This window comes from Pseudochaenichthys georgianus, chromosome 6 (genome assembly GCF_902827115.2).
Source record: "Pseudochaenichthys georgianus chromosome 6, fPseGeo1.2, whole genome shotgun sequence".
NCBI lineage: Eukaryota > Metazoa > Chordata > Actinopteri > Perciformes > Channichthyidae > Pseudochaenichthys > Pseudochaenichthys georgianus.
In genome coordinates this window covers 38,561,541-38,577,226 of record NC_047508.1, presented here as the reverse complement: position 1 = coordinate 38,577,226, position 15,686 = coordinate 38,561,541, and the positions used below count along the sequence as shown (strand labels likewise).

The window sequence follows — 15,686 nt, the reverse complement described above, 5'->3', positions numbered from 1 at the left end:
GCAGATCCGCTTACACACACCTTTGAGATCAACTCCTGCCCTGGTCCATAATACTGTGTACACCGCTACTGCATCCGTCTCATGACTGCCAAGCCTCTCGGTGAAGCTAACGGTGGAGCTATCCTGACCAGAAGAGGAGGACCAGGAAGTAAAACAGAGAGCGGAGGTCTGCACGTCGTGAAGCCGCCCTCCAATCACACCTCCTCCCCTCCTTTTAGTTGTACTGTCTTCAGGAGAACTGCCACAGTTTTAGCTGTAGCAGCGGAGTTGACGTTAGCCGCTAAAAGGAGCAGAAGAAGGGGAGCTGTGGACGGACCTCCCCTTGTGTTTGTTTTAAGAAGATTTGAAGATGGCGACCAGCTCGGAGCGTAGTCCTCCTCCGTTTCCCGACTCCGAGGACCAAGATGTGCTGGAAACCGAAGAAGTTGGAGGCCGAGACAGTGATGAAGACGACGGGGACGATCTCTTCATGAGCACAGTATGTCTGCTTGATTTTAAGCTAAGCTAATCTGATGTGGCTAACAACTGATGTTAACTGCCATAAGAATAGTTAGCTTTAATTGCCAATAACTGCCATGAGAATAGTACGCTTTTACTGACATTTACTGCCATAAGAATAGTTAGCTTTTACTGACATTTACTGCCATAAGAATAGTTAGCTTTTACTGATATCTACTGCCTTAAGAATAGTTAGCTTTTACTGTCATTTACTGCCAAAATAATGGTGAGCTAACGTCAGCAGATACGGCTAATAAGGCGCTTTTTAGCAAAAGTTTTGTTAGGTGAAGACAAAAAATGAGCTTGTTTTTAGCATTGAGGAAACGGTAATCAAAGCATGTTAACATTAGTAACTGTTCTGTCGTACAATTGTAGACCTACAGCCTTTACTATTATCAAAGGAGTGTTTCGAGAGGAGGCAGAACAATCCACCTTCCATCACAATTTCTGACTTTTTAAAACCGCATGTGCTGATCTTTGACAGTTTTTCAAACGCCCATTTTGGTATTGATTTATTCCTGAAAGTTGCAATGTGGAGGACTGGCTGGCTGAGATTTTAATGAGGTAAATTGGGTAACCAGCCTGTGTTCCTAGTTTTCTGTGCAGAAATCGGCCATACTTCCGGTTAACTTACACTGAAATCTGAAGGTAGGCTATCATCTTAAACATTTTGGATGTGCAGACTTTAAGGCCATGCATAGGTAAACAAGAAGCAGTTAAATTGGAGCAGTCTACAGGAAATGAGGTCTGTGTGGTTTGTGAACGTCCTCATTTTTTGTTGTTATTCAAATGAATACATTTTCAAATTCACTCCCTTTTTTTTGTGTTTTGAATGAGGTTAAAAAGCTGGCCTGAGCAGCCTCCTGTCATGTGAGAGAGCTGTGGTCACATACTCAGAACCCGGATGTTTTCCTACAGCCAAAGTTCAGAGAGGAGATTGGAAAGTCGCTGTCTTTGATTTTTTTCTCCCTTTTTTCCTGCTGGATTCACTGCTGCATGGAAAAGCTTACTCAGCAAATTGTGGATGTTGTGTTTAACATAGGCTATTTCCGCCAATGCAAGAAAAAGAAAGTTCCTGGAAGTTAGGTTTTTGCAGGACTGTTGTGTAAGGCGTACACAATAAACCAAAAACGGACTTTATTTTCTTTATGAGCAATGTTTAGCTCATGATTCGATAACTCATTACTACATTGCTTTCTCTCATTATAAAGTCATTATTTTTTCATTTCAAGGGAATATTTGCATTATTCGTTACACAGCCTGTAGCCTTAAATTAAATGTATTTGTTTTCTTTGTGCATTCTTCACAATAAGTGGTTCTACCAAAAGTGTCATCTGGAGGCTCAGCTCAGAATTATGTGGAACATAACATGCAAATGAGTTGTAAAGCATCTGGCTTTCACTCATAAATCTAATGTGACAACAAACAGGAAGTCACATTTATCACTTTCTCTGCCTACTAAAAAATCACTCAAAAAACCTGTTTAATTCAGCTAAAAAATGTTTTGTTTTATTTAACGTTGATACATTTGTGGAAGTTTTTGTCGGTGCAATATCCTAGTTAAAACCCATTTAACTTGATACAGAGACCTCTATAATGCTGGAGGGACAGTTTCTATGAGTTTATAGACATTTTATGATGTGAGGAAACTATTCCTTCCACTACCCTCATGACAGTCATGGAAAGCATATTAAACTGACTGAGGAAAAAGGATTATATAGTTAATCTTTTACACGATTGACAGATTTTCTACTTCGTTCTGTTTAGTGTTTATTGCATTTATTTGGGGTTTGGACTTTTTGTCATACAAACAAACAATTAGAAGACGAAGCAATGACTCCCTGCTATGTATAAAAATGAATTGCACATGACATGTTGTCCTTAAGTGCCATGTATAAACATACATTTTAATGGTGCATGCAAAATGAAGCTTACATTAAAACATTTAAAAGAAAAACAACTTTTGAAACATTATCAAATTGTTTTGTCAGCCCCTCTACTGTAACTCTGATCGTATTTGGGGCGCGTACCTCGTTTAAAAGACCCATGCTCTAAAATTTGAAATCTTTTCCCACTTTTTCCTTCTCCAGAGCAACCCTCCACTGACTGGAATGGACAGCATACTGTCTCCTACCATTGAACCCAGTAATGTTTTAATTAAACCTCCCGTTGACCTCATGGATGACCCCTTATTCGAGCCCGTCAGCATCCAAACAGCAAACGCACCATCCAGCAAAGTCATGAGCGACCACTCGGATGATTTTGTTGACCTAACTAACAACATCACCGACTCTCCGGATGAAGAAGACACAGCTGAGAGTCCCGTTGCAGATCCAGAAGAGGACAAAACTGAAATCCCTTTAGACGAGCCCGCGGAGGAATTTGAAGACATATTTGGAAGTGAAACCGAAGCCCCGCAAGAGGAAGTTGTAGAAGCAGATGTTACTGTTGAAGAAACGCCAACGGATAAGGTTGAAGAGGCCCGTAGTGTTACAGTTCCACCTGTTGACGGGAAAACAGGAAGTGATGAGGAAGGGGAAGCAATAGAAACTTCCACTGATCCAATTATCAACCTCGGTGCTGATTTGCCAGCCGTTGAAACGGAACAGCCGCCACCTGCCAGCCAAGCATTCGTTGACCCTTTGGAAGACCTTCTCAGTGAGGTTTCGCCCGCCGCAGAAACACAACAGCCACCGCCTGCCAGCGTCACATTTGCTGACCCTTTGGTTGATGTCATCTTTGATGATTCCCCACCTGCTGAAACACAAGAACCACCGCGTGCCAGCGACACATTTGCTGACCCTTTGGTTGATGTCATCTTTGATGATTCCCCACCTGCTGAAACACAAGAACCACCGCGTGCCAGCGACACATTTGCTGACCCTTTGGTTGATGTCATCTTTGATGATTCCCCACCTGCTGAAACACAAGAACCACCGCGTGCCAGCGAAGCGCTCTTTGACCCTTTGGAAGACCTTCTCGGCGCTGTTTCGCCAGCCACTGAAACACAACAGCCACCGCCTGCCAGCAAAACGTTCAGTGACCCCTTGGTTGACCTCCTTAGTGGTGCTGCATTTTCTGCCGAAGCCAAAATAGCCACACCGGCAACAATCGATCTTTTCGACGAGGAGGGGAGCGACTTTTTCACAGAAGCATGGCAGACCAAACCTGCCAAGCAGCAGAAGAGCCTCTTCGGAGAAGCGGACGAGGATCTGTTCGGTGAGCCGCTGGGTGCTACCTCAAAGAAAGCTGTGAGCACGGAGCCGAAGGACAAACTCGTCAAAACCAAAGCTGCTTCCACTGATGTTAGCAACATGGGGGGGCCTCTGCAGGACAGTACTCCTGCTGATCTCTTCAGTGAGGAAGCCGTCGCCACCGTGCCCATCGTCAAAAACACCAGCGCCGCCAGCTCCAAGACCAATGGAGTCCACTCTGAAGAGGACATGGATATATTTGCAGGTGGGTCCACTATGTTTGGTTTTATGGAACATTATCTGGATGTCGTGTTCGCAAAGAACAATTCATTCAGAATCTCATAGTTAACCCCCTTTTTTTCCCGGATATATAAGAACTGTTCAATTCAAATTTGCACATAACTGCACTCCAGAATCAAAATACTTATATAAGCGATTTACTGCATATAAAAACATAACCAGAACTACATTTTGAAAGCACCAGATGTCATATGATGTCCTTTCAGTCTTTATTTTTTGGAGGTATGTTTGTCGTTATTGGATTAGTGGACGGTAGAAAGCTTACAGGAAATGAAGGGAGACGGACGGAAAGATTCAAAGCAGGGATTCATTTCGTGGTTGATTTATAAAACACACGACAGCCCATTTAAAGAGCACTCGGCACTGTAATGCTATTCATTATCACATTGAGAGTTCAAATAAGCACAAAGGATTCAAATCAGTGCAGCAGAACCAGAGATATGGCTTTATCTTTTCCATGCTTTCCTCCTCCTTATCAAGGCGCTGACTCAAGTACATTATTTTAGGCGATTAATCAACTCTTCATGTATGGAGTAGTCCTCAGATTTCAGTAGCAATGTGGGAGTTTCCCTTTAACTGACCAATAAATGAGACACTTGTGACTTCAGTTTACAACACTAGTTTGTAATAAACTAGAGGCAAACTGTAGGTAATGATTTCAGAATGAATGTCGGTACTATTAAATGTGTTTTTTAAGCACAATTTTGCTTCGACAGCCTTAGAAGTGAAGAAAATAATATGCATTTCTGTACATATATGAGGGAGGCTGTGGCTCAGTGGATAGTGTGCAGGACTTCGCATCAGGGGGTAGCAAGTTCGAGTCCCACTGCAGTCAGCATGTCGTTGTGTCCCTGGGACACTTCACCCCAAATTGCTCCTGTGGGGATTGCCCACAGTATTGAATGTGAGTCGCTTTGGATAAAAGTGTCTAACAAATGACATGTACAGTAATGTAATATCCCTTGTATTATTATTATTATTATTATTACTTGTTGGACGCTTTTATCCAAAGTGACTTACATACTCAATACTGTGGACAGTCCCCACAGGAGCAACTTGGGGTGAAGTGTCTCAGGGACACAACGACATGCTGACTGCAGTGGGGTTTGAACCTGTGCTCTCCTGATCCGAACACCAACGCACAACTCCACTGCGCCACACGCCTCCTACGCCTCCTTGTGCATGTAATAACGAAAGGCTGGTTTCTTTTCTGTTTCTTCCTGACAGAAGCCACAGTGGAGCTTTCCCTCGACAGTCCGCGGGAAGAGAGAAAGAAAGATGTGACAGTCGCACCGTCTACGTCCGCCGCCCCCCCCCTGTCAGCTGCTGCCAGCCTGGTGAAGCCACAAGCTGCAGCCCTGGAGGAGGTACACACACACACACACACACACACACACACTGCAACAAAGGAATGACTTGAAAAACAGTTTGAGGAATGGCTGATAAAAGTTTTCCGGACGGTCTTTTGAGAAGCTCAGTTGGTCGTTCAATTAGCTTTTTCTGACTGGTTTAGCGCCAGAGCCAACGTTTCAACATGACCTTCCATATAAATGTTTGGTGACAGCAGATCAATGTCAGTGTTTAACTATATGTTCAATATTTGTTTCAGTTGGAAGAAGAAGAAGAACAGGAAGACACATTTGAGATCCTGGTGTCTGTTAAAGATCCTGAAAAAGTTGGTAAGGATGTTTAGGATCTGTTTTATTATTTATTGAATTGCAACAAGGCTTGTAATTAGTTTTGGACTGTAAGCGTAAAGTAAGCAACGTTTATTCTGAGGTGCTTAGTCATGTGAAAAAGACAAAGGAACCAAAAAGAGGGGCTCAAGTTCAGCTTGACTTAACTAATATTCTAATAATCAATTTGTCTCTTTATTTTCGACTGACTTTTATCCCTTTTTTTAACAGGTGATGGAATGAACGCCTACATGGGCTACAAAGTAACCACGCAGGTAAACACATATATCGATATGCAGCTTTTCACATGACAAAAAGTGTGTCCTCTTAAATCCAGAGGACGTTAGCAGTTACTCATCAGATGTGTGGCAACAGGAGGCCAAGACAGGAAGTGCTGTTCAGCGTTTTTCAGGAGTAACGGCCATGCACTGTTCTTGAATGGCAGACAAGGATTACATCACAGGGTGTCCGCGGGGTCTTAAAAAGTATTAAAAGTTGATAAATCAATTTAGCGAAAATTAAGGCTATATATCTGTATAGACAATTAGCTTAATGGCAAATAAATCTAACGGCCTGCGAAGATAAAACTTGACTCTCTGCCTTATTGAGTGGGGTAACATTTCACAAAATGGCTCCTACAATATTTGTAATTTTAGCTTGACATAGTAAATGTGTTTTTTGTAGAAGTGATTTATAATTGGAAAATGTCCACCTGATGTAAATCCTATATATCACAGGGGGTCCGCGGGGTCTAAAAAAGTATTAAAAGTTGATCAATTTAGCGAAAATTAATGCTATTTAAAAAGTATCAAACGGCATTTTCCAAGGTTTTACATTTTGTAGCTTGTTTTCAATAAGTATATGAATGGTCCAAAGAGGTTGTGTTCTACAGTCAGCCTGAATGTAATCATGGCGTAGGTGTGTAGTGTGATTCTGTGTAGTTTACTTATGGCATCCCGTTGGATGTGACGTCATCTGAACAGGACGTCACTGCTTGATAGCGCGCGAAGGTCTGTTTACGCCGGGTTGCTAGGCAACATCGTTATGGGGAAATGCAAGTTTGCGTCCAAATGGTTGGAAGATAAGGAGGAAGGACAATCAATACTGTATATAGTCAATGTGAGGTAAAGTGTGTCGCCAAGGTAACCAGTTAGAACTCCAAGTGGCGATGAGGACTTAAAATGTATGGGAAGGGTCTTAAAAAAGGTCTTAAAAGATATTACATTTGACTTCAGGATTCCTGCGTATACCCTGAGTAGTAATCAACCAAATTAAAGTGTTTTAGGAATGTCACATACGATTTAAAATAATATGACATGTTTCAGACCCAAATGCCGATGTTCCGCAACAAGACGTTCACCGTGAGGCGACGCTTCAGCGACTTCCTCGGCCTCTACGAGAAGCTTTCTGAAAAACATGGACCAAATGGATTCATCGTGCCTCCGCCTCCAGAGAAGAGCATTCTGGGTAGGCTGACTTGGCTGTTTCCTCTTAATAGTGTAACTGTGAATATACTTTCCAGCAGCTATAAGAAGGGATGTTCTCTTACAGGAATGACAAAGGTGAAGGTGGGAAAGGATGATTCTTCCGCAGCAGACTTTGTGGAGAGAAGAAGAGCTGCTCTGGAAAGGTAAGACGGGAAGAATGAAAATAAATTGTGTTACCAAGCTGTAGGTAGTCCCGCCCTTCTGTTCATTAAATCTTTATTAAACAGTGAAGCCGATAGTGAGTTTTATTTCCATTGTTCCTCCTCACCAGGTATCTCCAGAGGGTGGTAAATCACCCGTCACTGCTCCAGGATCCTGATGTCAGAGAGTTTCTGGAGAGAGATGAGGTGAGACGCATTTGGGGATTCTCTGGGGCAAGACAAACATGTTAAATACTGTTCTCTCAAAGCCCACCTGTCTGTGCTTAACTTTAGCACGTCATAACTTTCCGATTGAACAATCTATCCAGCATCGAGGGATGTGTTATACATCTTAATCCATTTGTTTATCTGAAGTTTTATTACCTTTTTAAATATTTAATAACTGTGTGTCTGTGTCTCCAGTTGCCCAGAGCAACGAGCACCCAGGCTCTGAGTGGCGCCGGCTTCCTGAAAATGATCAACAAAGCAACAGATGCTGTCAGTAAAATGACCATCAAGATGAATGAGTCCGACGTGGTGAGTCCAGATGTAAACAGACACTCCCGCTGCATCAGGGCTTCTTCAGAATCACAACGGTTTTGAACAGTAGATTAGATTTGTGTTTCCCAGTAAAAAGCAGAACATGTCCAGCTCCCAGTTCAAGTCTGACGGCACTGGGCCAACAGATTAGGGAGTTTTTGTGTTTCTTGACATGAGTCCGTTTTCTTGTTCGAGTTTCATAATTCAACCTGAATGTATTCTGAGGTGAACCTGCACTAAGGGACACATGTCTTCATTGGGTTTGTATTGCTCTTAAATGATCAGAAACATGACTTTCTAAATTGATCTGGTTCTATTGATTCACTTATTTGTGTCCAGCGTGTTTGCATAAGTGCAAGATAACACTTTTAACTATCTAACAGAACCACACACACACACACACACACATGCAAAAGCTTTCCAGTTTGTTTTAAGCTAAATACTTGTCCATGAAAGCACTAAATAGTCGTCATATAAATACATGAAGGATCAGTGTTTATGAATCTAGAAAGTCTATCATTCGCTTACTTGTAATTATTTCACCTTAGTAACCATAAAAGTTTGGGGAAATATTGTAGTTCAATTCTCGTACAAAGATGTGATTGAATAATTGTTCAAGTTGTTTGACTCGGTGTAACTTCACATGTTTAAGATTTTTAACATTTAAAAATGTTATTTCAATCATTAATCAATCCAAGTGTATTTGTATGACACCTTTGGTATATGCAGTTCAACGTGCCTCACAGATGACAAGAAAGTGTAGACGGTGAAAACAACAGAAGTCATTATAGGTTTGAAATGGATTTAAGAGCTATAGTTACAGACATAGTAATACATGACGTGTTTTCCTGCAGTGGTTTGAGGAGAAGCTGCAGGAGGTGGAGTCTTCAGATCAGCACTTCAGGAAGCTCCACGCGCTGGTGGAGTCTCTGGTGGTCCACAGGAAAGGTCAGCCCCCTCCCCCTCAAACACTGATTATTAGAGGTCTGATTTTGAGGATAATAATGACACATAACGGTGGTGACGAGCAACAGCAACTTTGGGGAGATGACTTTGATCTGACCTCCTGACGTGGCTCCTTGACAAAAAAACACCACATTTTCCCCAAGATCCTATCCCTTTATTCTTGGAGTATTTTCAGTATTTGTTCTCATGGCGCTTTCACACCAAGTACTTTGCCGTACTTAGTTCCCAGTACTTAGTTCATCGGAACTAAAGAGCAGATCGCGTTCACACCGGAATAAGTCCCTGAGGGAGAATTACGCAAATGAAGCATGGATGTAAAATAAGAACTGGATACAGCGTGGGAGGCGGGGTCTCGTTCTTTCCTATGAGAGCTGCTCATTGGCGCGTGAAGTCAAAATGGCCCAACTTTTGAGAGAGCGAAACGTCACAGATTACCCATCATGCCTAGCTTCCAGAGCAGAAGAACCTGTATGTGCGCTCACAGAGCATGCGCCCCTTAAGCCCCGCCCCCGAGCTCCCACTCTCGGCTCAGTAGAATGAATGGAGAAAGAAAATAGATCTAGATTTGGCTTTTAGTGCATTTAACAAATGTAAGGACCGAATTATTCTAATAAGGGCTATGAAATAGTTCATACTGGGTAGTTTATTTAGTTTAAAAAAAATTATCCGCTGATTTACAGACGTTTCTTTCCCAATGTTAGTCAATCGGGAAAAGTCTTTCTGGGCCCAAAAGGCACTTTCACACCGGAGTACTTTTCCCAGTTTAGTTCCGTTATAGTTCCGAAAATGTGCATTCAACTTCACACCCAAAAAATCCGGAACTAGAACTTAGTTCATGAGAACCTTTCCACCCCCTTTTCAGTCCCGTCTAGAGAGCAGGTACTTTCTTGGGAGAAAAAGGTTCCCATTTCTGATTGGCTGGGCGGATTGCAAACCACGCCCCGTAACACTCCCAAAAGGTTTTGGGAAGCCGCCATTTTATTTGCTAGCATTATCATTATTAGTATTAGCTGGGAGTCCCAGCAGCTTCTACTGGAACCTTCCGAGTAAATCGCCCGAACGCAGACACCTCCTCATCTCCACCGCTCCCATGATTTATTTTGTGTTGCCATAAGTTAGTCTCTCTGCGCTGGGCTAATGCTAATAATGCTAATGCCAGCAAATACAATGGCGGCTTCACAAAACTTTTCCGAGTTTAACGGGGCGTGGTTTGCAATCCGCCCGGCCAATCAGAAATTGGAACCTTTTTCTCCCCAAAAAAAAAGGGGTGAAAAGGTTCGCAAAAAAAGTTCTAGTTCCAGATCTTTTTGGTGTGAACGCAAAATCCCAGGAACTATCAGAACTGTTCCTGGGAAAAGTACTCCGGTGTGAAAGCGCCTAATGATGTGTGATGGTTTTCCCACACATAACACAATGACAGGAGAAAATACAGAATACAAATGCAGGTGCTATATAAAAAAAAGGTGACATAACAATAATGATAATAACATAAAAAGACCACTACAGTAATAGCAATGATAAAAATAAACCAAAATACACAACGACGGGATAAGACGGAAACAGAAAACCCCTAAGACCCGCCAGACAGGGCCACACTGCAGTAATCGTCAAAAAGGAGAACGAAAGAAAACTACTTGCCTCAGAAATGTGTATTTGTCATAGCACTTCTTCAGCCCACTATAGGTTGTTGGATGTTTTCTATATAATTATTTCAATTATATAGTAGTAAAAGTAGTTGTCATGACGTTTTTGAACTGTTCCCTCTCAGAGCTGTCGGTGAACACGGCCGGCTTCGCTAAGAGCACGGCGATGCTGGGCAGTGCGGAGGACAACACGGCTCTGTCCCGCGCCCTCTCTCAGCTGGCCGAGGTGGAGGACAAGATGGAGCAGCTGCACCAGGACCAGGCCGCCAACGACACCTTCAGCTTCGCAGAGCTCATCGCAGACTACATCCGCCTGCTGGGAGCCGTCAGGGTACGGAGGAAACCTTGTCTTGACTCTAATTATTTTCTCAAAAAGTTTAATTAAAATATAATCTACATTGTAACAGAATCACTTTGACTCCAAAGGTCACTTGAGGTGTATATAAATAAATTAGCAGACTGGATATGTAGATTTCAGAGTACTTCATAATAAGCTGTGTCGAATTGTACTTCTATACATTTAAGTGTAGACCTAAGGATTGAGCAAGACCCGAGCAGCTTCTTCCCTCACTTGAATACATTTATTTCAAATCAATATATGCTGGTATAATTCAAAAACTGGTTTGAATTATTTAATCGCAAAGCCCCACTACAGGTGAACTGCAATTAGTACTGATAAAAGCACTTCTGAATAGTAGCCTTGCTTTAATGGCTTAAGCTTTTAGTTGTGTGTGTGTGTGTGTGTGTGTGTGTGTGTGTGTGTGTGTGTGTGTGTGTGTGTGTGTGTGTGTGTGTGTGTGTGTGTGTGTGTGTGTGTGTGTGTGTGTGTGTGTGTGTGTGTGTGTGTGTGTGTGTGTGTGTGTGTGTGTGTGTGTGTGTGTGTGTGTGTGTGTGTGTGTGTGTGTGTGTGTGTGTGTGTGTGTGTGTGTGTGTGTGTGTGTGTGTGTGTGTGTGTGTGTGTGTGTGTGTGTGTGTGTCCTACAGGGGTCGTTTGATCACCGGATGAAGGCGTGGCAGCGCTGGCAGGACGCTCAGACCGCTCTGCAGAAGAAGAGAGAGACGGAGGCCAAGCTGCTGTGGGCGAACAAGCCCGACAAGCTGCAGCTGGCCAAAGAGGAGATCGCTGAGGTACGCAGGGCGATATCCACAACGTGAACAACTCCAGATGAGACCGCGATGCCTGATAGTGCTGGAGATAAAAAAAAAAAATCAAGATGGAGTACAATGTTCGAGTTAGAGCCTTTATATTGTTCCATCATCAGAAACAGGAAGCGCGTTGAAACAAATTACATTTGTAATCATACCTGTTTTTTTTATTAACCTCCTTATAGTCAGGACACAATATTTATTACCGGTAGATATATTAGTACTTACCTTTATAATTAATATGCTTTATACTGTAATAAAATGTATATTAATCTCCTTCCTCCCATTTGAATCACTAATGGATCATTGCAGCACTGTTTAATAGTTAGAAGTCATAAAAACACAGTCAGTCAATATTTGGGATGTCAATAAAAAATCTAAAATGAAGGAAATACTGAACACAAAATGTAAAATATTTCATTACGTTTTATTTTCTAATATAAATAACTTTCTTAGGCAGAAATCTGAGATTCTTTTAACTTATAATTTCGGATTTTTAAACTCAATATTAATATACGATGACCATTTACTCCCCTACTTTCAATGCCTCCTTTCTTTGATACCATGACATGATGGCGCCTCTTCTCCTCTGCTCCTCTCAGTGGGAGGCCAAGGTGACGCAGTACGAGAGGGACTTTGAAAGAGTTTCTGCTACCGTGCGCAAGGAAGTGGTGCGCTTTGAGGTACTGATGTTATCCGTGCTGCATTCAGGTACTGGACTTTTGGAAATGTTACCGCTTACCGAGTTGTTTTTGTTTGATCCAACAGAAGGAGAAGGCCAGGAACTGTAAAAGAGAGATCATTAATTACCTGGAGTGTCTGCTGCAGTCTCAGCAACAGGTGAGTGTCCTTTGGTCAAACACGAGTATTTAACACTCTTATAATCAAATATCCTTCTTGTCAAACCGGTCGGCGTACATTTATATAGAGTTTGATACTTTTTAGACTATGGGAGTCCTGTTTTTGACTCGCTATAGGCGCTTTCACACCCGAGTACTTTTCCCAGTATAGTTCCGATAGTTCTTGAAAAAAAAATCAGAGAGAGAGAGAATCGTTATGGGGAAATGCAAGTCTGCGTCCAAATGGTTGGAAGATAAGGAGGAAGGACAATCAATACTGTATATAGTAAAGTGTGTCGCCAGGGTAACCGGTTAAAACTCCAAGTGGCGATGAGGTCTTAAAATGTATGGGAAGGGTCTTAAAAGGTTTTACATTTGACTTCAGGACTCCTGCGTGTACCCTGTATGTTGTAACCCCTTCTCATGTGTTGAATATGAAGGACCCTGACCCTGTCTCTCTTCTCTCTGCAGCTCATAAAGTACTGGGAGGCTTTCTTACCAGAAGCCAAAGCTATCGCCTAGCGCTGGAGCTCCTTCTCTCCAGGCGGCCTTCTTCTTATACACTTTACCTCTTGCCTTTAAACCAAGGAAAATGCGCGCATTGTAAAGGGAGATACAATCAACCAGTTTTTTTTAATCACCTTTAACATATAGCTCTGTACTCTATTGTATTAATAATTGTATATTTTCATTTAACCTTCCACAAATATTTTCTTATTAGATGAAAAAAGAGTTTGCATACAGTATACAAAGATTAAGGACATACGAGAAAGAGAAAGCAGGGGAATGATTCCATTAGTTTCCACAAGGGAAAGGAGTCCGTTGTTCTCAGGATTTCTCCTCCATCAGCAGTGGGTCTTGTTTACAGCGCGGCCGCTCTCTCGGCACTCTCTGGGGACCCAGGTGAAGAAAGTGGCCTCGAGTCTCACTCTGTTTCTGCTTTTAAATGACTCAAAGGAATACAAAAGAAAGAAATGAATTCTGAGCACTTCCACCAGGTGGACAAGATAATGAAATACCAGCCATGTTGTTGTTATTGTTTGTTTTTCTTTAGGAGTTAAACTACTATGGGTGCAGGGTGTTGAGGCATTAGATTATTACCGCTGCGGTCGGGGGGGGGCATCATAGGTCAAAGCTTGTGAGTTCACTTTTTGTAGATCTTGTTTCAATCAAACTTTACTCTTATAACTACACATGTCTGTGCCTTTTGAAGTCAGAGGGGTGTTTAAGGGTTTTTAAAAAAAATGGGAGAAACGAGTTCTCATTTGTAGAGAACAGCCACAAAATGTCAAAGCTGAGTTGAACCAAACTGGCGTCTCATGTTAAAGCCCATTTACTACAAATTAAGTTTTTTTCCCACTATATTCTAGTTTATAACGCTACATTGTTTTCTTTGTGAATGTGTTACTTTCCAGACCGCCTTCTGTATGAAAATGAACTTGCACAGACTTGAAACGGGTAATCCTCGCAGTGAGATGTATGACTGTTGCATAATTTTCCCGTGGTAATGCAGAACTGTAAGTGCCAGTTTAAGGCTTCACTGATGACTAGTCGTACAGTAAATGCTGCGTTTCCACTGTAGGGATCAGCCTGACGAGCTTCAAGTCTCTGCAAGTGGATTCTCCTGCGTTAGTGGCGTGATGCAAACCAAAGGCTGCCTGGATGTGAGGGTTCTGAGTCTTTCTTTGAGACGTGGTTGTCAGTAATACGAGGGCTGCAACTAACACTTATTTTCATTTGGTTTTTGTCTGAAAATTAAATGCTTAGTCTATAAAATGACTCAAAATATTGTAAAATGGTTCCCAGAGCCTAAGGTGTCATCATACAATGGTTTAATCTATAGTTTTGTTTTAAAGGTACCCTGTGGAATGTTGACCAGTAACGGCATTATGAAGACATGTGTGTACGTTTTGTTTCTGCTGGTCGACAGCTTGTGTTTGTTAGCCATAAAGTCAAGGGCCGTTTCTCAATGTCGAGTAAACCTGCTGCAGAGCCACTATTTCAAGTATACTACGTCATCGAGTGGCGCCGAATGCTGGGCATTTAACATGCATTTAAACAGTCCTTCGACGCCACTCGATGACGTAGTATACTTGAAATAGTGGCTCTGCAGCAGGGATACTCGACATTGAGAAACGGCCACGGAGTAGGACCGTTAAGTAAATGGATGGCTGCAAATAAAACAAACAATTTCATATTGTTTCACACAAAAGATGGCTCTGCAAGTGAATTCAACTCATCTGTTCGAGCGCTAAGAAGCACTCAACAGTGAATGTTAACACAACTGTAAACAAAAATCCACAGGGTACCTTTTTGATTTACTCTAAACAGAGAAAGTGGAACCGGCGACGGGAGGGCATTTGATGCACTGTTACTAATTAACATCTTTGTTGGTGAATACTTCTGTTGATTGTCTGATTGATTCAGCTCTAAATAAAATAATGTGATTTCTAGTAAATGGGCAAAAAAAAAAAGAAGACTTGATGCTGACTTGTAGACATGAGATTAATGTCAAATACTAAAGTCATAATTAACCTAATTCATCCCGTCACCCTGCAAACGGCATCAAACCGGTGCCATCCTTTGATTACAGCTTTAATTTCACATTTGCACACACTTTAATTGAAGCTGTGTCATTTGTTATCATCTCTTAACTTGCAGACATTTCTTTGCACAGTTTTCCGTTTGTTTTTCTCACAGTAAGATGCACGCTTGTTTTAAACTGTTGTTAGACAGCACTTAAATCTGGTTGTTGGTGTGACTTCATACTGTACGTCATCATGTGTCATAGAAATTACTTTTGAAACAAATCAATAAAAGTTGCACTGTTTACACTTGGAAATGTCATTAAGAGCTTCCGACTTCTGTGTCTTACTTTTAACAGTCATAGTATAGTGTGTCATCTGGTTTCCATTCACTTTTATATCAGTTCAAACTTCAGATCTCAGCAGCTCAATAGAGTATTGATTATCAATTATCACAAGTTATGATAATATCCTCATGCAAGATGCATGTGTAAATGTCCATAGTCATGATGGAAGTGAAAGTGATGTAAGGAAAGTAAACTGATGCCATGATTACACTCGTTCAGCTTCACTTCGCACGACGAGGACCAGGTATGAACATTACCAGTTTTTAAGTGGGACTTTAGGATATTTTTGGAAAGAAACTGCAAAGTTAAACTTGCTTCATAAATCAAATTGTCTTTTTATTCCACACTGAAGTGTTTTTCAAAATCTGGCGCCTACATTAACCGC

General features: G+C 41.8%; 1 protein-coding gene across 1 annotated transcript; it reads left to right on the top strand.

Moving 5' to 3' along the window:
- Positions 1-236: 236 nt before the first annotated feature.
- snx1a (sorting nexin 1a) lies at positions 237-15,276 on the top strand. Its single transcript, XM_034084213.2, has 15 exons — positions 237-478; positions 2,589-3,957; positions 5,220-5,359; positions 5,602-5,671; positions 5,900-5,943; positions 6,994-7,135; positions 7,220-7,298; positions 7,427-7,502; positions 7,719-7,832; positions 8,690-8,783; positions 10,570-10,775; positions 11,429-11,572; positions 12,193-12,273; positions 12,359-12,430; positions 12,901-15,276. The coding sequence occupies exons 1-15, from the start codon at positions 350-352 to the stop codon at positions 12,949-12,951; spliced, it is 2,811 nt and encodes a 936-aa protein (XP_033940104.1). The 5' UTR covers positions 237-349; the 3' UTR covers positions 12,952-15,276.
- Positions 15,277-15,686: the final 410 nt, after the last annotated feature.

Excerpts from the sequence above, each read along its gene's own strand:
- snx1a (XM_034084213.2), top strand. The coding sequence starts at position 350 with ATGGCGACCAGCTCGGAGCGTAGTCCTCCTCCGTTTCCCGACTCCGAG. Across the intron at positions 5,944-6,993 it reads GCTACAAAGTAACCACGCAG|ACCCAAATGCCGATGTTCCG; the intron begins GTAAACACATAT and ends GACATGTTTCAG. Across the intron at positions 7,299-7,426 it reads AGAAGAGCTGCTCTGGAAAG|GTATCTCCAGAGGGTGGTAA; the intron begins GTAAGACGGGAA and ends CCTCCTCACCAG.